Here is a 20,702-nt window from a genome sequence, read left to right on the forward strand (position 1 = left end):
CCACCGAGAAGAATGGAAACCAGAACACAGAAGCGCAGCGGCTTTAAGAGACGTTACCATGACGACGCAGACGGCCCCTTTAAGAGACGTTACCATGACGACATGTAAACCAACATGGCGGTAGCGTCGCTTAAAGAAAAGCACAGTTAACTTTCATGTCAAGTTGGTTACGTGTATAATAACTTTGACATTCTAGCCAACTGGGAGCACTACACCTCCATGGACCTCCCTTCCCCCTTCCTCTGAGCAGGACACCTCCATGGACCTTCCTCCCCCCTCCTCTGAGCAGGGCACCTCCATGGACCTTCCCCCCCCCTCCTCTGAGCAGGACGCCTCCATGGACCTTCCTCCCCCCTCCTCTGAGCAGGACACCTCGATGGACCTCCCTCCCCCCTCCACTGAGCAGGACACCTCGATGGACCTCCCTCCCCCCTCCACTGAGCAGGACACCTCGATGGACCTCCCTCCCCCCTCCACTGAGCAGGACGCCTCCATGGACCTTCCTCCCCCCTCCTCTGAGCAGGCCCAGGTAAGCACTGGTGCAGAAACTGTCCGACGGTTTCCATCTGAGCAGGCCTAGGTAAGCACTAGTACAGAGACTGTTCAAATGATCTATGATGACCGTTATTCCTCTTGTACAAAGGATGTTTCCCACGTGTTGGCAAGCATTTTTAAAGATGCTTACACTAAAGAAGTCATTGGGAGAGACACTGTTTCCAATCTGTCCAAGACCAAAAGGGGCATAAGTGACTACCATGAGGAATACGTTGAAGAGCTTGAACAGGTAGTGGAATAAATCCATTTATCCCACATCCAATTAAAGCAAAAATTAATTCATCATCAGAGTCATCAGATAATGAATGTAATTCTGCCCGTGTCTCTGGTACAGATCCACAGGGAGTACGGCCAGCGTATGGAACAGAACGATATGCTGGAAAGGCACCTCCTGCAGGCCAGAGTCCGGGCCTCAGAGTCCCAGGACAAGGCCCGCCTGCTTGGAGGGGAGGGGGGTCTGTACAATGGGCTGGGACTCCCTTCAGGTGGGTCTCTAAACGGGAATTCTAGATTGTTGGTTGGTAGATGAACGGTGGACATATGGATTTCAAGCGATTGCATACTTTTAATCTCACAAGCCCAATAATGAGCCAAAGGTCTGTACAGAGTTACCGTGTCTTTCTCCTCAAGCCGTGTTATGTTTGGATGGTTTGTGGCTGGCTGTATCAATGCGTTGTCGTCTTCATCTTCATCATCAAAAACGATATGTTTGAATGGACTTCTCTATCGGCCCCCTCCAGCAGTCAGGTCCACCTTGGTATGGTGCGTGGACAACCACCTTCTGAAGGCCAACCACCTGATTGGTCCTCAGGACTACCATCCGAGACAGGGCCAGCCCAGCCGGGCGCCGGAAGGTAACCCCGGCTGACCCCCTGCATGACCCCGTAGAACCTACCAGGGAGACCTCCAACACTCCCTTCAATTCCCCTCTGATTCTATCCTTCCATCTAGTGAAGCCCTGCCTGGACTATGCCAAGCCCACCTTCAGCCACAGCATGCATGTGTGCAGAGAGCCCAAGGAGGAGGGCCATGCGGCTCTGAGCAGGCCCAGGGCCCAGCCTGGCTCCGTCCCTCAGGAGGGGTCAGAACGCAGCGGGACCCTGGAGTCCAGCTTGGACCTCGTGGACCTGAAGAGGAAAAGTCATTCTGTGGTATGCTATGTGATTTGTTTTATAGAAAAAAAGAATATGTATATTTTAAATAATATATATATTATGCAGTATACAATAGACAGCAAATCATACAACACATTCAAACCAGTGTACAAGATACATGTAAAAGTGTTTATGCTAAATTCTTCTTATTAGAAGTCTTATGCTGGTCTTCTTGGACAAGAATAATTTCCTCATAGTGCTGCGTATATGTTTTATATGAAGGAAAGGATGACAGGAGGCATCTGATTGGTCAGAGGAGAAGGGAGTAAAGCACTAGGTTCAATACCGACCGTGCAGCCTACCTGTAGGCTTCCTTCAACGAGATGAATCTTAGATCAAGGCTGATTCTGACCAAGCCAAACAAGGCGAGAGAGTGAGACTAAACTAGCATGAATTGATGACGGCGGCATGTGGCTCAGGCTGTAGAGTGGGTTGACCTGTAACCGGAAGATTGCTAGTTCGATCCCCGGCTCCTCCTAGCGGAGTGTCGAGGTGTCCCTGAGAAAGACACGTCACCCTGACTGCTCCTGACGAGCTGGCTGTCGCCTTGCATGGTTGACACTGCAGTCGGTGTGTGAATGTGTGTATGAATGTATGAATGGGTGAATGTATGTGTACAGAAAAATAACTATATAAATGCAGCTTATTTACCATGACCAAGGTGAAGGAAATGATGAGTGTCTTGAATCTCCAGCAGAGCTCCCGGGGATCGGAGCAGAGTCCTTCCGAGGCCAAGCGGGTCATGCCGTTGAGTGGCAGGAATCTAGCGGAGGATTTGGACGGGTTGAGGAAACTCAAAGAGCGGCAGAACTTCCTGCGCAACCCCCGGTTCCTTCCCCCGCATATGAACTCTCTGGTCCGACCCCGGAGCAGGGCAGAGACAGGGCCGCTGCAGGGAGACTCGACACTGAGCCCGCTGAGGTACTTATATGCTCCACATCAAACCACACCACACCACGACACCCCACCATAGCCCGCTGAGGCACTGATGCTACGCTCCACATCAAACCCCACCATAGCCCGCTGAGGTACTGATGCTACGCTCGACATCAAACCACACCACACCACGACACCCCACCATAGCCCGCTGAGGTACTGCTGCTACACTCCAAGAACAAAGCCACCATCATACCACACTAGACACCACACCATAATAGACACCACACTAGACACCACACAAGACACCACACCGCAACAGACACCACAATAGACACCCCTTGAGACACCACAAATGTGGCAGGTCCAAGGCTGTTCTAGAAGTAACAGGGCTCAGGCCCAGTACAGTAGCAGACTACGCCACAAACTAGTTATTTAATTCTAGCAAGGCACTCAGGTTTGTACATGGATTTAGCCAGAGATAGTGGTCCAGTGTAACAAATATATGTTTATTTATAACAATGAAGGAGCAAACAAACACGGCAACCGAATGCACTGCAGTGCACACTAAATCACACAAAAGCACAGCACACTAAATCACTACACTCTATACAAAACACACACGCACACTATACACAACACTAGACAACACACCACACTAGAACTCACACCACACCACACTAGACCCCACACTAGACACCACACTAGACACCTCACACCACACCACCACACAACATGAGACACCACACCACACCACACTAGACACCACACCCCACTAGACACCACACCACACCAGACACATCACAACACTAGACAACACACCACACCACACTAGACACCACACTAAACCACACTTTTATTTTGCATAAGATGGGATTTGGGTTGAGGTTTATCTCAGTGCAAGGTGATTACATAACAAGCAAGGTCATAAATAAGTTGACTTGTTGCCTGTGAAAAGCAATTTCCTTCTTCAGTATACTATCATATACTGCTTTTCTTGTGGTGTTGTCTTTGTCATCAGCACCACAGATGAGTCCGTTCCAGTATTTCAAGCCTACCCCCGAGTGGTGCTCTTCACTGAATACACTGTGGGCCAGGTGTACGAGGTATGTCCTAGACAAGGAGCCACTGTCCATTAGGCTTCCTTCCACTCAACTCTGTGTGTGTTGATTAGTTAATGCTTCCTAACCCATCCTATTTAAAAGCGTCCTTATCCTTAAAACATTAACACACACTTAATGGTGAAGGCAAAAGGCTCAGAGATATCCTATTGCTTCTTTCTTATTGGCTCAGACTGAGGCCCTGTGATGTCACGTTGTACCAGTTGGATTCAGTCTGTGTTTCAACAGAGTTGGTACCGCTGCATATGCAGTTTTACATTGCAATGGAAAAATTCGTAAGAAACTGTTGACACTGCTCTCAATTCCCCCTCAGACCTCAGTGGAGTTGAAGAACCTGACAGCCAGCTGCCGTCACGTCAGAGTGCTCCCTCCCACCACAAGCTACTTCTCCATCGGCCTCGGTGAGTGATAGCCCTGGCCCTAGCTCTGGCTGTGGTCTGTTTCTCGGTGTCTGTTTGTAGAGGGGAGCGACACCAAGCTCACCGTGACATGTGACCTGTGTCATGTGACCTGTGTCATGTGACCCGACAGGCCGGTTTCCTGGCGAGGGCGGCATGGTTGCCCCGGGGATGAGCTGTAAATACATGGTCCGCTTCGCCCCCGACTCCCTGGGGGACTACGAGGACTGCCTGGTGGTGGAGACCCAGGCCCCCTACCCCATGGTGGTGCCCCTGGTGGCCCGGCGCCCCCCCCCCATACTGACCTGTGAGTCTTTACCATCCAGCCAGTCAGGCACATGCTGCTGGGTGTACACCTCTTAAGATCCCAACAGGACCACTGTCCACTGAAGAGACGTGTGCAGGGCTCTACTTACCGTAAGGGATGCCTAGAATCTAGGCGGTGGACATGGGGATCGAACCTTATGGGCCGGGGTTGGAACACCCTACCTCTATTATCCTGCACTAGCCTCGTCCCAGCAGGCCTACACATAGGACGGTAGACATTAGCCTCCTGTTGTTGTTCGGCCCGCTCTGAATGGTGGCTCACCATTGTTGTGCAGCCCTCCCTGCAGAAGGTCCTGAGTGAAGAGGTGTTTGTGATCCTCCGGTCCACAGTGCCCCGGGTCCTGGACTGTGGCTACAGCCTGGTGGGGGCGCTGAAGTTTGTGGAGTACCTGTGCTGTAACGAAGGCCTCAGCGCCGGAACCTTCTGCGTCATCCCCAGGAGCCAGTGGCCAGCCTCTAACCTGAGGGTAGGCCTACCAATATTAACCACCCGTCCTTTATCCAGAGCAACAGGCAGGGGATTCAGACATCCCAGTACTGTTAGGCTGGGATCAAACCCCCAAGACCAGGTTATACTGCCCTACCCGAGCCTCCATTTGGTCGTTGGTTCCACCCATTTCTACTGCATCCCCTGGAAACGATATGTTTGAACCTCAAAGATTGCGATTTATACGTATGAATATGTTTAAATGTGTATATGCATATATATGCTTATATATGTATTACGTATATATATCATACGTTATATGTATAAATGTGTATGTATATGTTTATGTATATATATGTAAGGGATAATGTATAGAACGCCGGTCATTATCGGGAAAATAAGCCCCGACAGGGCGAACCAGACACCGACGCGAAGCGGAGGTGTCTGGTTCGCCATGAAGGGGTTTATTTTCGATAATGTCCGGAGACGTTAAAAAATAACTTCACACCGTGTGTCTTTTTAGAATATATTTGTTACCGGCATTCGTAGTGTTGATCAGCAGAGAAATAGTCTGCCAAAGACGTTGGCGTCACTTAGCAAAGGAGTACGCTGGGGTTGATAAATTACCGGACTACTTACGGAGGGATACGAAAGACGGCAAAAAATCCATTTTCCTTGACAGCGGTCTATTATACTTAGCAACCATGAACCTATTAAAGTTAGCAACTGTGAATTATCAAATATAATACCCCGCCGGAAGTTGTGAAGGGCCCATGCAAGTGAACGGAGCGTTCCACGGCATTGAGAGGAGCCGTATAATAAATGTATTTATATATATATGTATCTATGTATATTTATGTAAATATATATATATGTATGTATTCATGTATTTGTATATATAGGTATTTATATATATGTATATATTAGAGCTGTCAAGCGATTAAAATATTTAATCGTGATTAATCTCATTAATGTCATAGTTAACTCACGATTAATCGCGTTTAATCGCAAATTATTTTTCTATGCCAAATATCCCTTGATTTTTTTGTCCCAGAATTCTTCTCATTTTAGTTATCTTATCAGCATGGTGAAGTGCATCGGCTTGCCTTGTGCAAATAATTTTTTATTGATAGCAACATTGGCATATACTGATCAAAACAGGACGATACCAAAAAAAGAGCCTATAGTGCAATTAAATGACTGCTTTGAACAAATGTCATTTGAACATAGCAGTCAGGCTACTGCTTCTATGTTTTGAGCCAAAGAAAAAAAAAAATTTCTTTTTTTTTTTTTTTAAATAAAACAATCGCGTTAATCGCGCGATATTTTTTTGACGCCGTTAAAATTGGTTTGCGTTAACGCCGTTAATAACGCGTTTAACTGACAGCTCTAGTATATATATATATATTTATGTGTATGCATGTGTATTCCTAGTCTGTGGTGATGACCAGCTTTGCAGAGGAACCTCCGTTTGCTGTCGGTCCTTCATTGTTTCAGCTCCAACCCGGCCAGGCCACTGTGCTGGAGGTGAGTCCATCGCACACACACGCACGCGCACGCGCACGCGCACACACACACACACGCACACACACACACACACACACACACACACACACACATTCACAGCCCTTCTGACATGGTGTGTGTATAGGTGGTCTTCTTCCCGACGGCTGCTGAGAGCTACAGCCAGGACTTCACGGTGGTGTGTGACAACTGCCAGGTGAAGGATATCACGGTTCAGGGTGAGCCTTTCTGCGCCGGTGTGTGTGTTGATGTATGCTTTGTGGAAGTCATTTTATGTGTGGAAGAGGGTTGGGCTTGTGTTTTGTTACCGGTGGTGTGTCTGTTTGTGTTTTGTTACCTGTGTGTGTGTGTGTGTGTGTGTGTGTGTGTATGTGTTTTTTTATACCTGTGTGTGTGTGTGTGTGTGTGTGTGTGTGTGTGTGTGTGTGTGTGTGTGTGTGTGTGTGTGTGTGTGTGTGTGTGTGTATTTTGTTACCCGTCGAGTGTGTGTGTTTGTGTGTGTGTGTGTGTGTGCGTGTTTTGTAACCTGTGTATGTGTGTGTTTTTTTACCTGTGTGTGTGTGTGTGTGTGTGTGTATGTGTATTTTGTAGAGCTGTCAAGCGATTAAAATATTTAATCGTGATTAATCTCATTAATGTCATAGTTAACTCACGATTAATCGCGTTTAATCACAAATTATTTTTCTATGCCAAATATCCCTTGATTTTTTTGTCCAAGAATTCTTCTCATTTTAATTATCTTATCAGCATGGTGAAGTGCATCGGCTTGCCTTGTGCAAATTATTTTTTATTGATAACAACATTGGCATATACTGATCAGAACAGGACGATACAAAAAAAGAGCCTATAGTGCAATTAAATGACTGCTTTGAACAAATGTCATTTGAACATAGCAGTCAGGCTACTGCTGCTATGGTTTGAGCCAAAGAAAAAAAAAAAAAAAAAATCTTTTTTATTTTTTTTTAAATAAAACAATCGCGTTAATCGCGCGATAATTTTTTTGACGCCGTTAAAATTGGTTTGCGTTAACGCCGTTAATAACGCGTTTAACTGACAGCTCTAGTATTTTGTTACCTGTGTGTGTGCGTGTGTGTGTGTGTGTGTGTGTCAGTGTTTCCGCTAGAAGAAATTGGTGCCGGTCATGTGACCGGGAAGGTTTCATTTTACCGGTCAAATTGGAAAAAAAACGGTTGGATATTGTCCCTGTTTATTACACTTAGAAAAATTGATAGGCAGGCTATATAACGAAGAAGAAGTGTGTGATCATATTTTGATTCGCCATGGTTGTTAAATACCGGTGCTCCGCAAAGCTTGCCGCCGGCTTTCGCTAGCTTGCCGCCGTTTAGTTCATAAACCTACGGTAGTCTATAGGGGAGCGTGTCTATGTTCCCCGAGTCCTATGTTCCCCTCTTTGTATGAGACTGGGGAACATAGGACCCTTTTTTTTTTAAAAAAGGGTCCTATGTTCCCTGCTTTTCCCAAAAAAGGGTCCTATGTTCCCCGATATGTATTTGACCGGGGGACATAGGACACTTTTTTTAAAAAGGGTTCTATGTTCCCCGGTCTGTTACTTTTTCCACCATTACTGCCAAATTCCGGCCGAGATAACTACCATTGCATGTCTTTACCTTTTGTGGTAGAGGGAGAGACGTCGGAGAACCTGACGCAGTATATTCATACGCCGGTAAACAAACCCCGAGAAGCCCAATCCCTACGAGAGCTCCCCGCGTTACGGCCATCCGGAGGTGCACAGAGCTTTTGGCCGTGATATTATTATACAATTATATTATATACTATTATATAAAGAGCTCCGGGAGTCGCAAACGGCAACAATCACTTTCTCCTCCATGCTGCAGTTCACCCCGGACTGCACTGCACTGAGTTGGCCTGTTGAACGCTGATTGGCTGTTACGTTAGACATGTCACTCTGTTGAACGCCGATTGGCTGTCATAACGCGAATGCGTAATGACAGCCAAATCTAATATTTTTAAAGATTGATAGATTGCGGGGAACATAGGACCCTTTTCTGGGAAAAGGGTCCTATGTTCCCCGCTTTTCCCAAAAAGGGTCCTATGCTCCCCGGTATGTATGGCTACAGGGGAACATAGGACCCTTTTTGGGGAAAACCGGGAACATAGGACCTGCTCAATTTTGTTCTGCTCATTGGTTGAATCTCCTCGTGACTGAATGTTTGGATACAGCGCGCATGCTGTATGAGCGCAGGGTTGATGCGCTCCACTTTTTTCTGTGGAGAACCAGCGCCTTGAACATTAAGCATAAAACGAAACCGGATCGTTTTCGCCCGTTTCGGCTCCGTGTGGACGGGGCCTTATTTCCAATCGGTCATTCTGACCGGAGACATTTAGAATTTTCGGTCCTCCTCATTTTTTTCCGGTCAAAGACCGGTAATTACCGGACAACGGGAACTCTGGTGTGTGTGTGTGTGTGTGTGTGTGTGTGTGTGTGTGTGATTAGTAACCTATGTTTGTGTGAATGTGTGTGTGTTTTTTCTTACCTGTGTTTGTGTGTGATTTTTTCTTACCTGTGTTTGTGTGTGATTTGTAACCTGTGTGCGTGTGTGTGTGTGTTCTGTAACCTGTATGTGTGTGCGACGTGTGCGTGTGTGTTTTGTTATCTGTGTGTGTGTGTGTGTGTGTGTGTGTGTGTGTGTGTGTGTGTGTGTGTGTGTGTGTGTATTGTAACATGTTTGTGTGTGAGTGTGTGTGTGTTGGCGTGTGTGTGTTTTCTTACCTGTGTGTGTGGTTGTGTGTGTGTGTTTATCTTCAGGCGAGGGGCAGACCATCGCCCTGGAGTTGATATCCGTGTCTGGTGAGAACACACTTCCTGTTGTGGGGGAGGCGCAGGACCTGTCAGCGGAGCACTTTGTGCGCTTCCCTTCATGTCACCCCCAGTGTGTGGAGCGCAGGGCGGTCATCATCAGGAACAACACGTGAGTGGCCTGGGGACAGGAGGCACTCTGAACCATCTAACCACCACCAGGGCAGGGGGAGACACATGGGGGACATGTTTGTTCCCAGTACCAGTCGCTCTTTCTCTCTCTCTCCTGCAGCGACCTGGATCTCCCCTTCTTCTGGCAGATCATGAGGCCCAACCTGCAGTGGCTGCTCCCAGGAGAGGAGGCCAACCCCGACCGCATCCTCTTCCACCCGGCCGCAGACCTCGTGTTCAACGTCAGCCCCCTGATTGGCTGCCTTGCTCCTCGCCTGGACCAGGAGTTTGAATTCACTTACCTTCCCAAGGAAGTACGGATACAGACCTGAGTGAGAGAGAGGGAGAGGGAGAGGGAGAGGGAGAGAGAGAGAGAGAGAGAGAGAGAGAGAGAGAGAGAGAGAGAGAGAGAGAGAGAGAGAGAGAGAGAGAGAGAGAGAGAGAGAGAGAGAGAGAGAGAGAGAGAGAGAGAGAGAGAGAGAGAGCATTACACACACAGTAACAAACATGGAAACACCAGTGTTAAGGGAAAATGTGAGTGTCAGAACAGCAGCCTGTTCATGACGGCACGCTGTTATTTTGACACTCATCGTTGTATGGCGGAATATCAACGGCAAGACTTGCAGGCAAAAAAACATGAGAGCATCGACTTGTTCCTAGAAGCTGTCGAGCTAATCAACTGCATGGGAAACGATGATGAAACGTTGCCAAGTGTTGTTGTTCTCTTCAGTTGAAGGACCACCACAGTGTGTGTCAGCTGGTGGTCCGGGACGTTCCCCAGAGTCCCAAAGAGTCCAGTGACAACGGGTATGGCTTATGGGATGGGGATCAGGAGTATCCACATACTCGTAGTAACATCCAACACCACTAAATGGATCCCCATTGCAATGATGGGTTTTGACTTCAACGCTGATGTCTTGGATTATGGGAAATGCAGGGCCCCAAAGATCAGCGACGTGATCGTCATGGAGATCGAGGTTAAGGGGTCGACGGAGCCCTACCACTTGCGCCTGGAGCCCTGCGCCATCGTCCATCCTGGGGAGCTGTTCATGGGCACCCCGACTCGCATGGGACTCAAGGTTGGGCCTCCAACCTTGTGTTTGTCTTGTGGTTTGTCAGGCCGCTCATGGCACCTGGTGCTTTATCCTGCTCCTTTTGTCGTTATCTCTCTATAGATGTGGAACCACAGTAAATCCAGTGTCCTCTTTCACTGGAAGAGAATGGACGACAGTCACACACTGGAGGTGGAGCCCTGCAGGGGTGAACTAGGTGTGTTCAGCGTTCACTCCTTTCATGGAGTGCTACTGTCTTGCTTTGCTTAAGGTGGGGCTGAAGCCACTGAGACAGGGTGAATAGGATGGAGTGGAGGGGGGGAAGGTCTTGTGGTGATGCATGTGTCTGGGTCCAGAGGTGGAGTCGTGTGTGGAGCTGGATCTGGTGGTGACGGGGGGGAGACCGGGGAGGCTGGTCACCAGCCTGCTGTGCCACATAGAGCACCAGCAGCAGCCTCTCCGCCTGCCCGTAGAGGTCTGCTTCAAGGTAGGAAGGAGCAATCTTTCTACTCTCTCATCTGTTCAACCATTCATTAATCCACCCATCCATCAATCCCTCCATCCGTTCACCCATGCATCCATCCATCCATCCATCCATCCATCCACCCATCCATCCATCTATCCATCCATCCATCCATCCATCCATCCATCCATCCATCCATTTTTCACCACTAATCCATCTCTCCATCGTCTATCCATCTTCACGTTCTCACACTGTTCCATAATCGGATTGGAATCGGATCGGAATTTTAGTCTTCATCCATCCATCCAGCCTTCTATATCACCCCAGCATGGGCCTCTAACATGTCCTTCCTCTCTGGATCTCCTCCTGCTAGGGCCCAAGTCTGACCCTCAGTGAGCCCAGCCTGGACCTTGGGCTCCTGAGGTTGGGGGAGGAGAGCCGCACCACCGTCCTCCTAAACAACACCTCCCCCCTGGAGGCCTTCTGGAGCCTGGATGGGGGCGGCCCTGGAGGAACAGAAGACCAGCCCCCACAGGTACCTGAAACAGCTGTGATGATGAGTGGGAGGGGTTTAGGGGGAGTGGGAGGGGTTTAGGGGGAGTGGGAGGGTCGATATTATGATTATTGTACACAGAGTGAATTACGGGCTAGTCAGCATTTGTAGAGTGCATCAATTAAAGAGTTTTTTATTGCTAACATTATTGAACTCACTAATAGTCAGCATTACTGACCATTATGTCAAGGTCATTTTAAGCTAGTTGAAATGGTAGCAATTTTTTTTAATCTAATTTCACAAACCTGCTATATTTGATCAATTCTGCACTTGCTGACAAACACCTAGTGTCCTAGTCTAACCCCTAGGTGTGCTCTCTCCTCCTCCCTAGTGTCCTAGTCTAACCCCTAGGTGTGCTCTCTCCTCCCTAGTGTCCTAGTCTAACCCCTAGGTGTGCTCTCTCCTCCCTAGTGTCCTAGTCTAACCCCTAGGTGTGCTCTCTCCTCCTCCCTAGTGTCCTAGTCTAACCCCTAGGTGTGCGCTCTCCTCCTCCCTAGTGTCCTAGTCTAACCCCTAGGTGTGCTCTCTCCTCCCACCTAGGGTCCTAGTCTAACCCCTAGGTGTGCTCTCTCCTTCCACCTAGTATCCTAGTCTAACACCTAGGTGTGCTCTCTCCTCCTCCCTAGTGTCCTAGTCTAACCCCTAGGTGTGCTCTCTCCTCCCTAGTGTCCTAGTCTAACCCCTAGGTGTGCTCTCTCCTCCCACCTAGTGTCCTAGTCTAACCCCTATGTAGGCTCTCTCCTCCCTAGTGTCCTAGTCGAACCCCTAGGTGTGCTCTCTCCTCCTCCTTAGTGTCCTAGTCTAACCCCTAGGTATGCTCTCTCCTTCCACCTAGTGTCCTAGTCTAACCCCTAGGTGTGCTCCCTCCTCCTTAGTGTCCTAGTCTAACCCCTAGGGGTGCTCTCTCCTCCCAGCTGGTGGTGGAGCCGTGCAGAGGGCTGCTGGCCCCTCAGGCGTCCTGCAGTGTCGAGGTGGTGTTCAGAGGGCGGGCCTGCAGACACTTCGAGGCCCTGCTGGAGCTGAGCGTAGAGCAGGGCTCTGGATGGTGAGCCTAGGTGGGGGGGGAAACCAGCCTCGGTGGGGGGGAACCAGCCTCGGTGGGGGGAAACCAGCCTCACTGGAGGGGAACCAGCCTCGGTAGGGGGGAACCAGCCTCTAAGCGCTGTCTCGTGGTTCAGCACGCTAATGCGCTAACCATGCAGAAGATGATTCGCATGCCTCTCTTCCCTTAGTATAAATAGAACCCTTCCATCGGATGACACACTTTCTTCTTCTATTTCGATTGATATTAATGGCCGTCACATTTGGCACAATTGGTCGTCAAACAGCCCATTGTTTGTATTTGGTAAACAAGCATTCTCATAAAAAGGAGGGGATTTCATTGATATAAATATCTACTGATATTATTAACTCGAGGTCGTATGACTTCAATCTTCGTTCATGTGGATGAAAGAATGTTAATAATATGGTTCCACTGTATTCTAGGACTCCATCTTGTGTCCCAGCTCTGCTGTGGCAGCGGCCTCATCTTAGAGTTCTAACCTTCACTGCTCTTCCTGCTCCTCTGTCGCCTCCTTCCTGTCGTCATAGTTACCTGTCAGTGCAGGCAGACGTCCAGACCCCCCAGGTGTGTCTGGTGAGCCCTGAGCTTGCCTTCTCTGAGATCTACATGGGGGTCCCCGCCAGGGGGGTCGTGGTCCTGTTCAACCAGACCCTGCTGCCCGCCCACTTCACCTGGATGGTACGCTCTCTCTGATTGGATGTTGGCATGCTTTTTGTATAATAAGAGGTAAGGTATTATGGGCTTTGGTAACATCCGTTAACATTGTTACAGTAACATCTGAAAGGTGAAAGGCTTAACAGAGTTGAACAAACTTAACTATGCCTACAATTTCTATCATCCTCCTTAAAGTCTTGGTTGTTACCCGAGCATTGTTGAGTTGTAAATCAGCCTCTAGCGGCGTATGGCTGGACCAAAATTGGGCAGTTGGTGTTAAATTGACATCCATTATATTCCAAAGAGCGCCCGGCAGCTGTCAGAGCTGTACCTTGGTTTTTCCAGCAAACCCATATGATCTGCCCTTTCCTCTGCCAGCCCCAACTGCAGGGGAAGCAGTCGGCCCTGTGCACCGCCAGTTTCCAGCCCCCCTCCGGGACGTTGGCCCCTCACGCCACCCTGGAGGTCACGGCTGAGTTCACCACACACACGGAAGTGAGCACGTTCCTCCTGAAGGGTGCTCCTAACCTCCTGAGGCGTACCTGTTTGTATTCATCCACCAGTGAGGGTCACTGTGCCATTAATCTTTTGCTGTGACGTGGTCTTAGGGTTCTCTAGAAGACTGACTCCCCAGATTGCGTTACGGGTGATTCCAATTACCTCACATCGCTCTGCCTCACATCGCTCTTCCTTAAGAAAAACCTGCATATTTCATTTGTCGTTTTAGTTCTTTAAAATTTTGCTTTTTCAGAAGTGTAGGAAAACAACCACATCCACGTAGTGCATTGTGATTACAGGAAGGACTGTACAACACAAATAAGGGAATAATAGGTTTTTAACCTTTGTGTCCTCATATCGTGAACCTAACTGAGGAAGATGCTCTGTGTTTCATACCACTGTTGTGTTTACCCTCAGCAAGGTTGTTATGGGGAAGTAGAGCGAGTGGACCCAAATGCTCAAGACACACCCTTTCAGACAAACGAAAGGGTCTCTACTGAGGGACACAAATAAGTAAAGGCGGGGCTTTAGGGCTTGATGGCAGGCGGGCAGTCTGAAAGGGGAGGGTTGGGCGACAGGAGGGTAGTCAGACAGGCGAGGGTTCAGCAACCCTTTACACAGGGGGGAGATTTTTAGGGCGAGCAACGGAACACAAGGACTAAGCAATCTAGAAACTAGGAAGGGCCATGGAAGAGGTACTGACTGTTAGGTGTGAAACAACGATCTAGCGGTGATTGTCTGGTAAATAGGGGTTGAAATATTGCATGCTGATGGAAGATTGCCGGCAAGTGTGTAGAGTGCGGGAGATGAGTGGATGATGAGAGACTGGGCCCCACTAGGTGGCAGAAGTGGATGGCATGACAAAGGTCCACCCAGCTGCGCGGTGTAAAGACTTTAGCTGGATCAACGTTCTGGGCCCTTTAGATCCAGGTTTAAACCCTCTAGGGTCCCTCTGGGTCTCTGGTCCATTATACCAGGTTTAAACCCTGCTTTTTTGTCCTGCTCTTATTTTATTATTGCTTTGTTTATTTTGCTATAGTGAAATGTTTCTAATTGCATCATCCCTTACATATGGGTTCTAGGTTGGAGCTCACGTTATATGGTCATCGGAGGCCGTTGTAGCGAATGTAAAGTGTTTTGTGTTGGAGCATTTGCTCTGCATTTCAACAAGGTCAACTTTGCATACAGATCATCTTACTCTCTCTCTCTCTCTCTCTCTCTCTCTCTCTCTCTCTCTCTCTCTCTCTCTCTCTCTCTCTCTCTCTCTCTCTCTCTAGTCAGAGGTGAGGGGTGTGACAGCTCTGTGCCGTGTCCTTGGAATGGATCTCCCCGTGGTCTTGGGCTTCATCTCCAAAGCCAAGCCGCTCTCCGTGTCCTACTCTGTCCCCGGCCAGAGGTTATTCTCTATTAGCTTCCTGCAGGCTCTTTGTAAACCAAACACATATTGCTGACATTTTCATTTAGTCTGTGGTCTTGCTACAGTCAGGTGACCAACAGCGAGTTTCAGATGCGTGGCATTAAGGAGCAGGTAGGGATTAAACATCTTGCTAAAGGATGCCCACAGGGAGACTGAGGACAAAGGGTTTTGAGCTGGGAGTCTGGGAGTCCTTAGCGTGGCGCTGTTCTTTGGCCCCGTCTCTCTCAATAGCTCCTCCTCTCCAGACGGGCACGCTGCCCCACTGCTGCTGGACTTTGGAGACGATATGGTCCTGAGGAGAGAGGTCACCCTGCAGATGGCCATCACCAACCACTCTGCCATTGCCGCCCCCTTCAAGGTAGAGGCCCGGTACTTTAAGGCTCATGCTCCTGCGTCCTCAGGATCCAACAGCCAATCACAGAAAGGGTAAGATGCCACGTGACAGGACCAGCATTGAATCCGACCTGAATAATCTGATCTCAGTGCCTTTGAAAGTGCCTTTCAAATATTGCAAATCACAACTGACAGACAGAGGGAGAGCACCGTTCACTCACTTACTAAAACACTTTCACCTGCATTTCAGCTTCAAGTACCGAAAGAAGCCGCTCCACTCCGTCCAGGCCAGGAAGCTGGAGCTGAAAGCCCACGAGGGTGGGGGTCTACCCATCCGCGTTTGGACCAGAACCTCTGTTCAGGAATCAGAGCCCTGACCTTCATGTGTGTGTGTGACAGACCTCACAGAGGACCTGCTGAGCGGTGGGAGGGGTGCGGTGTTCCTAGCCCGACCCAGCTCCGGGACGCTGGCGTCGTTTGAGACCCGGCTGTTGGACGTCACGGCGTACAGCGACGCGTGGGGCCACTACCGGGACCACCTGGTCTGTACGGTAAGGGTCAGGGGTCAACGTGGGGCCACTACCGGGACCACCTGGTCTATACGGTAAGGGTCAGGGGTCAACGACGCCTGAAAGTACACAACATACACAACGCCTCACAAGGAGAGCTACTGTATTACAACTCATCTGATCTTAATAATGAGGATAAGAATACTTTGTCTTTTAAGCAAAGACACTTGACATACTTTTGAAAACCAACTATATCCCAAATATGGATAAAGTACACACACATGCATACTTCTATGCATATATACATATATACATATACACATGCATGTACATATAATGCAATACATATTCAAAATGTCCTCTCATTGCAATCTTAACCTGACGCTAGTCAGGGCCTCAGAAAACATCTGGATGAGCGGCCTTCTGTGGGGGGAAGGATGGTGTACTGTTATTTTGTACTCTAAGCCAAAAGGTTTTGGGTCGTACCCCATGGTCCGCATCTACATGGAGGCATTCTGGAGGAGGGTCCCTTACCTTACCCCTACCTGCTCCTTAAGGACATTCTGGAGCAGGGTCCCTTACCTTACCCCTACCTGCTCCTTAAGGACATTCTGGAGCAGGGTCCCTTACCTTACCCATACCTGCTCCTTAAGGACATTCTGGAGCAGGGTCCCTTAACTTGACCCTACCTGCTCCTTAAGGACATTCTGGAGCAGGGTCCCTTACCTTACCCCTACCTACTCCTTAAGTACTCCAAATCACTTTATTTGATTTATTGATGAAAGCACACACTTTGATCCAATTAATGAATACATGGATTGTTAATACTAATAGTATAGAGATAGCCATAGTCATAGTAAAGTAATATTTGTTACTTTTCTCATATAAATGAAGCAAGATCTACGTCATTTGTCCGACATTTCTCTCCTTCCAAATGTTCGCGTCTGTTGTAATGCTATGATGAATGTATGTATTTTTCTTTTATTTGTGGGTCCTATCTTGATGTCCTTTATGATGTCCTGTCCTGATGTCTTGTCTGTAATGTTTGTACTTAGAGCTAGTGGGATTCAAGACACATTTCAGACTTGCTCTGACCATAAAGTACTATCGTAATGTATCATACCGTATTTCCCTTATTCTCTCCTGCGGTTGTCTGGTCTGTGGCCCCCAGGTAGGCGGTCTGCGGCCCCGACTCATCCCCGTCCAGATGCGTGTCAGCGGCTGTCCGCTGTACTTCCAGATGTCCGGGCCGCGCCCTGAAGACCAGCACCAGGGGCCCACATTGCAGTGGGTGGCTCTTATCTTGATTCATACAGCTGGCCCAGCTGCGGTGTCGTCAGCTGGACGGTGTACTGATGTACTGATATCATTAACCAGGGAATCATTTAATTGAATCGACTTGTCCTTAGGTTTGGTACTCACCTGTCGGGGGGAGACACAGTTTCCCGCTGTCTTCGTATCATCAACCCCAGCCCATATGGTGACGTATATCATCATGTCATCATCGTGTTAGAGTATATGTTTAGATGTTAGACCCCCGTGTAAGCGTGGTCTTCCTGATTCTCCCCCAGACGTCCGCCTGGACTGGGAGACCTACAACGTGGATGCCCAGAACTTGGACCCCCACAATGTGGACCCCCAGCGGGAGCGGAAGCTTCTGGACATGGTGGTGGCCTACGGAGACTCCTTCCCCCTTAAGGATGCCGACGGCAACCAGCTTGTGGGCGGGGCCTTGGCCCTCCCTAACAACAACGTCCAATCTCTGTGGCAGAGAGAGCACACGCCAAGCTCTGAGCGAACAAGCTCCTCCCTCCAGAGTGAGCCTGTGAGTTCAGAGGAAACAAACTAAACAATATCAAAAGACATAAGAACAATTTGATAACAAGTGATTTTCTTGTGGCTTTGTACTAAAACTCCTTCATAGGAACAAGAAATCTGACATTTTTCGGTTTCATCTGCCACAGGATGTAGTTGGTGACCACTCCCCGACCACAGAGGAAGCAGTGGTGGGAAAGGAGGAAGAGGAGGAGGAAGAGGGGGCTTGCTCTCCACAGCGGCAAAAGAGGAAGCTCTTCTCCGTCTACATCCGGCCACATAAAGGCATCCTCTCCGACTACCCATACTGCATCACTCCACAGCAAGTGGTCAGTTACCTGTGACAGTGCAGTAAGCTGTGCTCCTCCATTAGCGTCTGATATGCTGCGCCTAATGGTTGATTAGTGGTGACAATGTGGTCCACCACTCCCACCTGTGACAAGCCGTGTACTACCCCATCAGCTGCCGCCTTGTGGTAGAGCAGGCCCTCTGACCCCTGTGTGCCCGTTTCTACACCCCCTCCAGGTGGTCCCGGCCAAGGGGAGCGCTACCGTCCATGTCGCCTTCACCCCCCTGAGCCTGTCGTGGGACCTCGGCCAGGCCACCTGCCGGGGCCTGGCCCTGGGCTTCATGAGTCTGGAGCCTAGGGTACGCCTCCATGCACACACTCCAACCCCCTGACGCACATCAGTCTGCAGCTGGGGCTGGTGCTCAGGGCTCTGGAGCTCTTGAATGTGTAGTCTCAGGGTCTCTGAACCCATTGAAGGCCTCCTGGTCTTTAGTGATGGATAGTCTCAGGCTCTTGTCTGCTTAATGATTCAGCATATGTATATGAGTAGTGAACAGAATCTTATCTCTCTGTGCCTCATAGCCTCAGACAGATACGTCTCAACGTCTTCAACTCTACTCCTCAGGCGGCGTGTGTCCCAGGTAAGGTTCAGAGGGCCCAGGGTCTGGACCTGGAGCCTGTGAGGGTGGATCTGCAGGCAGTGGTCAGGGCGGCGCTGTAAGTACCATGTATCCTGAAACCCATTCAGTATCTCTAGGGAAGGCGGCCACACAGAGAGCTCTGGTGGGTTGTGTTGCATATTCTCGAAGAAAGTTGTCCAATCCCGGGTTGTTTGAACTCACTTCATTTATTATAAAGTCGTCGGCATGTTTCGGCATGGTAAGTGAAGCTGTACGGAGGGAATTGTATCTAACACGTGGAGAGATAATAACTCTGGCTACTATGGGCCACGGGCAGAGGCCCGTGACCCTTCGCGGGTGTCGCTGAAAATCTCTGGGGCGTTCACTCGACGTCCTCCGTACAGGACGTCAAGTGGGTGTGGCCTATGCAGTGGGCGTGGCCGGGGTGACGTTATGGCTTCGGCTTCTTCACTTAATTAAAGGTGAAGAGGGAGCAGCCTTCAATAACGTCATGCTCCCCTTGTGGCTATGTGAGGGTAACGCAGCTTATATGTTTGGTCCTACTTCCTAGTGGACAAGTGAGGGAAGCTTAGATTCTTAAAATACGTAACAATCCCTCCTTGGTCATCTTAGATGACCATACAATAATATTTTAAATCATAAACACCATTTACCACACCGAAAATATAGTCAAATTAGGATCAATCATCAACACCATCAACCGGAGTGGAAACAACTCTTGAAGAGAGAAAAACCACTACGCCTCGCCATAACACTGAAATGGTATTCACATTGTGGGTCTCATTAGAAATACAGGTCATTATTTAACAATACAACAATGAACATGAATCTTGTTATCATACAATCACATGGCCAAACAGCACACAAACAAAACTATCAATAGAAATCCTGAGCTAATACTTTTGGTCATGTGCTACAAGGTCATACAATTTTCATCATGTGCAAAAGTAAAGTAAAAATTGGTAGTCATAATACAATTTTAAAAAATTCAAGATTATTGATAGCCTAGCATGGATTCGGGTGGTTCAGGTGATCTTCGTGCATTGGTTCGCTGTTGCATGTGGGTGGTTTTGGGTGTTGTTATTATCGTAGCCATTGTTTCTACTGTCGCCGTCGGGCCTGTAATTCATGAACCCAAGACTCGTCCCTCCTTGTCAGGTTACTCCTACATCATGGGAATCTCCAAACAGGTTCTCCGTTGTCGTCGTGCCAGCAACAGGTGGCCGGTAAACAACCGTCTCAAAGATCAACAGTACCATTATCAATGCAGCGATTCAGAAACAACGGGTTGCACTCGCAACCAAGCAACACTACACAATAACAAACATAGTCTGGTATGGTTGTTTTAAAATGTGTTATTCAAGTAAATCCGGGATATTGATTATCTTAAATACAGTCGATTCTACTAGAATAGTATAGGTGTGACTATTCTAGATATTACAGCTGGATAGGGTCGGGCCCCTCAGGTAATGTAAGCCTGAATGGCACTTGGCACTTCTGTAGCGCCCACTGCTGTGGTGATCAGCAGATGCAGTAGCCCTCGTGCGCAGGGAATACAACGGCAGCCGGTGACAATTAACACGGTCTCTGCATTTATTCCCGCGACGGTCACTTACTGGATTCTGCCTTTCCACCTCCCAAACATATTCTCCATCCATCCTGTGAAAGGGTCATTAATGCCGGAGTTCTCTGCCAATTCTAACCTGAGGGATTGTAATCATACCAGCGCCCTGGCCACCAACCCATCCGGAGCGATTCAAATCCTGCTGTTATTTGATCTCCTCATGTGACTGTTAGTCCTTGCTCGGCGGTGGTAGTTTGTAGGCTCCGGGTGTGTCTGCATCTGGTTCTGGAACTTTTGTTTCTATTGCAGAAATACAAACTCATGTACAGCAGTTAGTTGTTAAAAAACATATTTCCATGAATTCTAATTTTTTTACAGTATCTACTTTGATTTAATTTCACACTACATCCCTCCTTGCGCATTGCTTCAGCCATGCGCATTGAATGACAACCAAAGCTAACAACATCGTAGTGCAACCATGTTGCTATAACCAAAAAGATGTAAAAGGGAAATAACAAT

At 48.6% G+C, this 20,702-nt stretch overlaps 1 protein-coding gene across 3 annotated transcripts in view; it reads left to right on the forward strand.

Annotated features, from left to right (window-relative positions):
* The first annotated feature begins 411 nt into the window (after positions 1-411).
* Positions 412-20,702, forward strand: part of dlec1 (DLEC1 cilia and flagella associated protein) — a 28,693-nt gene continuing 8,402 nt past the window's right edge. Inside the window, exons 1-32 of one of the 3 annotated variants that reach the window (XM_030349309.1) lie at positions 412-529; positions 644-784; positions 890-1,040; positions 1,296-1,409; positions 1,507-1,706; positions 2,404-2,630; positions 3,607-3,691; positions 4,020-4,107; positions 4,238-4,411; positions 4,762-4,898; positions 6,293-6,385; positions 6,510-6,600; positions 9,171-9,333; positions 9,454-9,646; positions 10,063-10,139; positions 10,270-10,411; positions 10,508-10,601; positions 10,741-10,871; positions 11,221-11,382; positions 12,315-12,445; positions 12,991-13,141; positions 13,496-13,612; positions 14,893-15,011; positions 15,264-15,458; positions 15,616-15,683; positions 15,765-15,916; positions 17,046-17,161; positions 17,284-17,354; positions 17,446-17,699; positions 17,839-18,018; positions 18,215-18,337; positions 18,604-18,695. In XM_030349309.1, the coding sequence (XP_030205169.1) occupies positions 416-529; positions 644-784; positions 890-1,040; positions 1,296-1,409; positions 1,507-1,706; positions 2,404-2,630; positions 3,607-3,691; positions 4,020-4,107; positions 4,238-4,411; positions 4,762-4,898; positions 6,293-6,385; positions 6,510-6,600; positions 9,171-9,333; positions 9,454-9,646; positions 10,063-10,139; positions 10,270-10,411; positions 10,508-10,601; positions 10,741-10,871; positions 11,221-11,382; positions 12,315-12,445; positions 12,991-13,141; positions 13,496-13,612; positions 14,893-15,011; positions 15,264-15,458; positions 15,616-15,683; positions 15,765-15,916; positions 17,046-17,161; positions 17,284-17,354; positions 17,446-17,699; positions 17,839-18,018; positions 18,215-18,337; positions 18,604-18,695 (4,346 nt within the window). In that variant the 5' untranslated portion in view covers positions 412-415. The remainder of the gene's footprint in view (positions 530-643; positions 785-889; positions 1,041-1,295; positions 1,410-1,506; positions 1,707-2,403; positions 2,631-3,606; positions 3,692-4,019; positions 4,108-4,237; positions 4,412-4,761; positions 4,899-6,292; positions 6,386-6,509; positions 6,601-9,170; positions 9,334-9,453; positions 9,647-10,062; positions 10,140-10,269; positions 10,412-10,507; positions 10,602-10,740; positions 10,872-11,220; positions 11,383-12,314; positions 12,446-12,990; positions 13,142-13,495; positions 13,613-14,892; positions 15,012-15,263; positions 15,459-15,615; positions 15,684-15,764; positions 15,917-17,045; positions 17,162-17,283; positions 17,355-17,445; positions 17,700-17,838; positions 18,019-18,214; positions 18,338-18,603; positions 18,696-20,702) is intronic. The other 2 variants (XM_030349311.1, XM_030349310.1) reach the window with 2 other exon arrangements.

Source organism: Gadus morhua, chromosome 23 (assembly GCF_902167405.1).
Source record: "Gadus morhua chromosome 23, gadMor3.0, whole genome shotgun sequence".
Lineage (NCBI taxonomy): Eukaryota > Metazoa > Chordata > Actinopteri > Gadiformes > Gadidae > Gadus > Gadus morhua.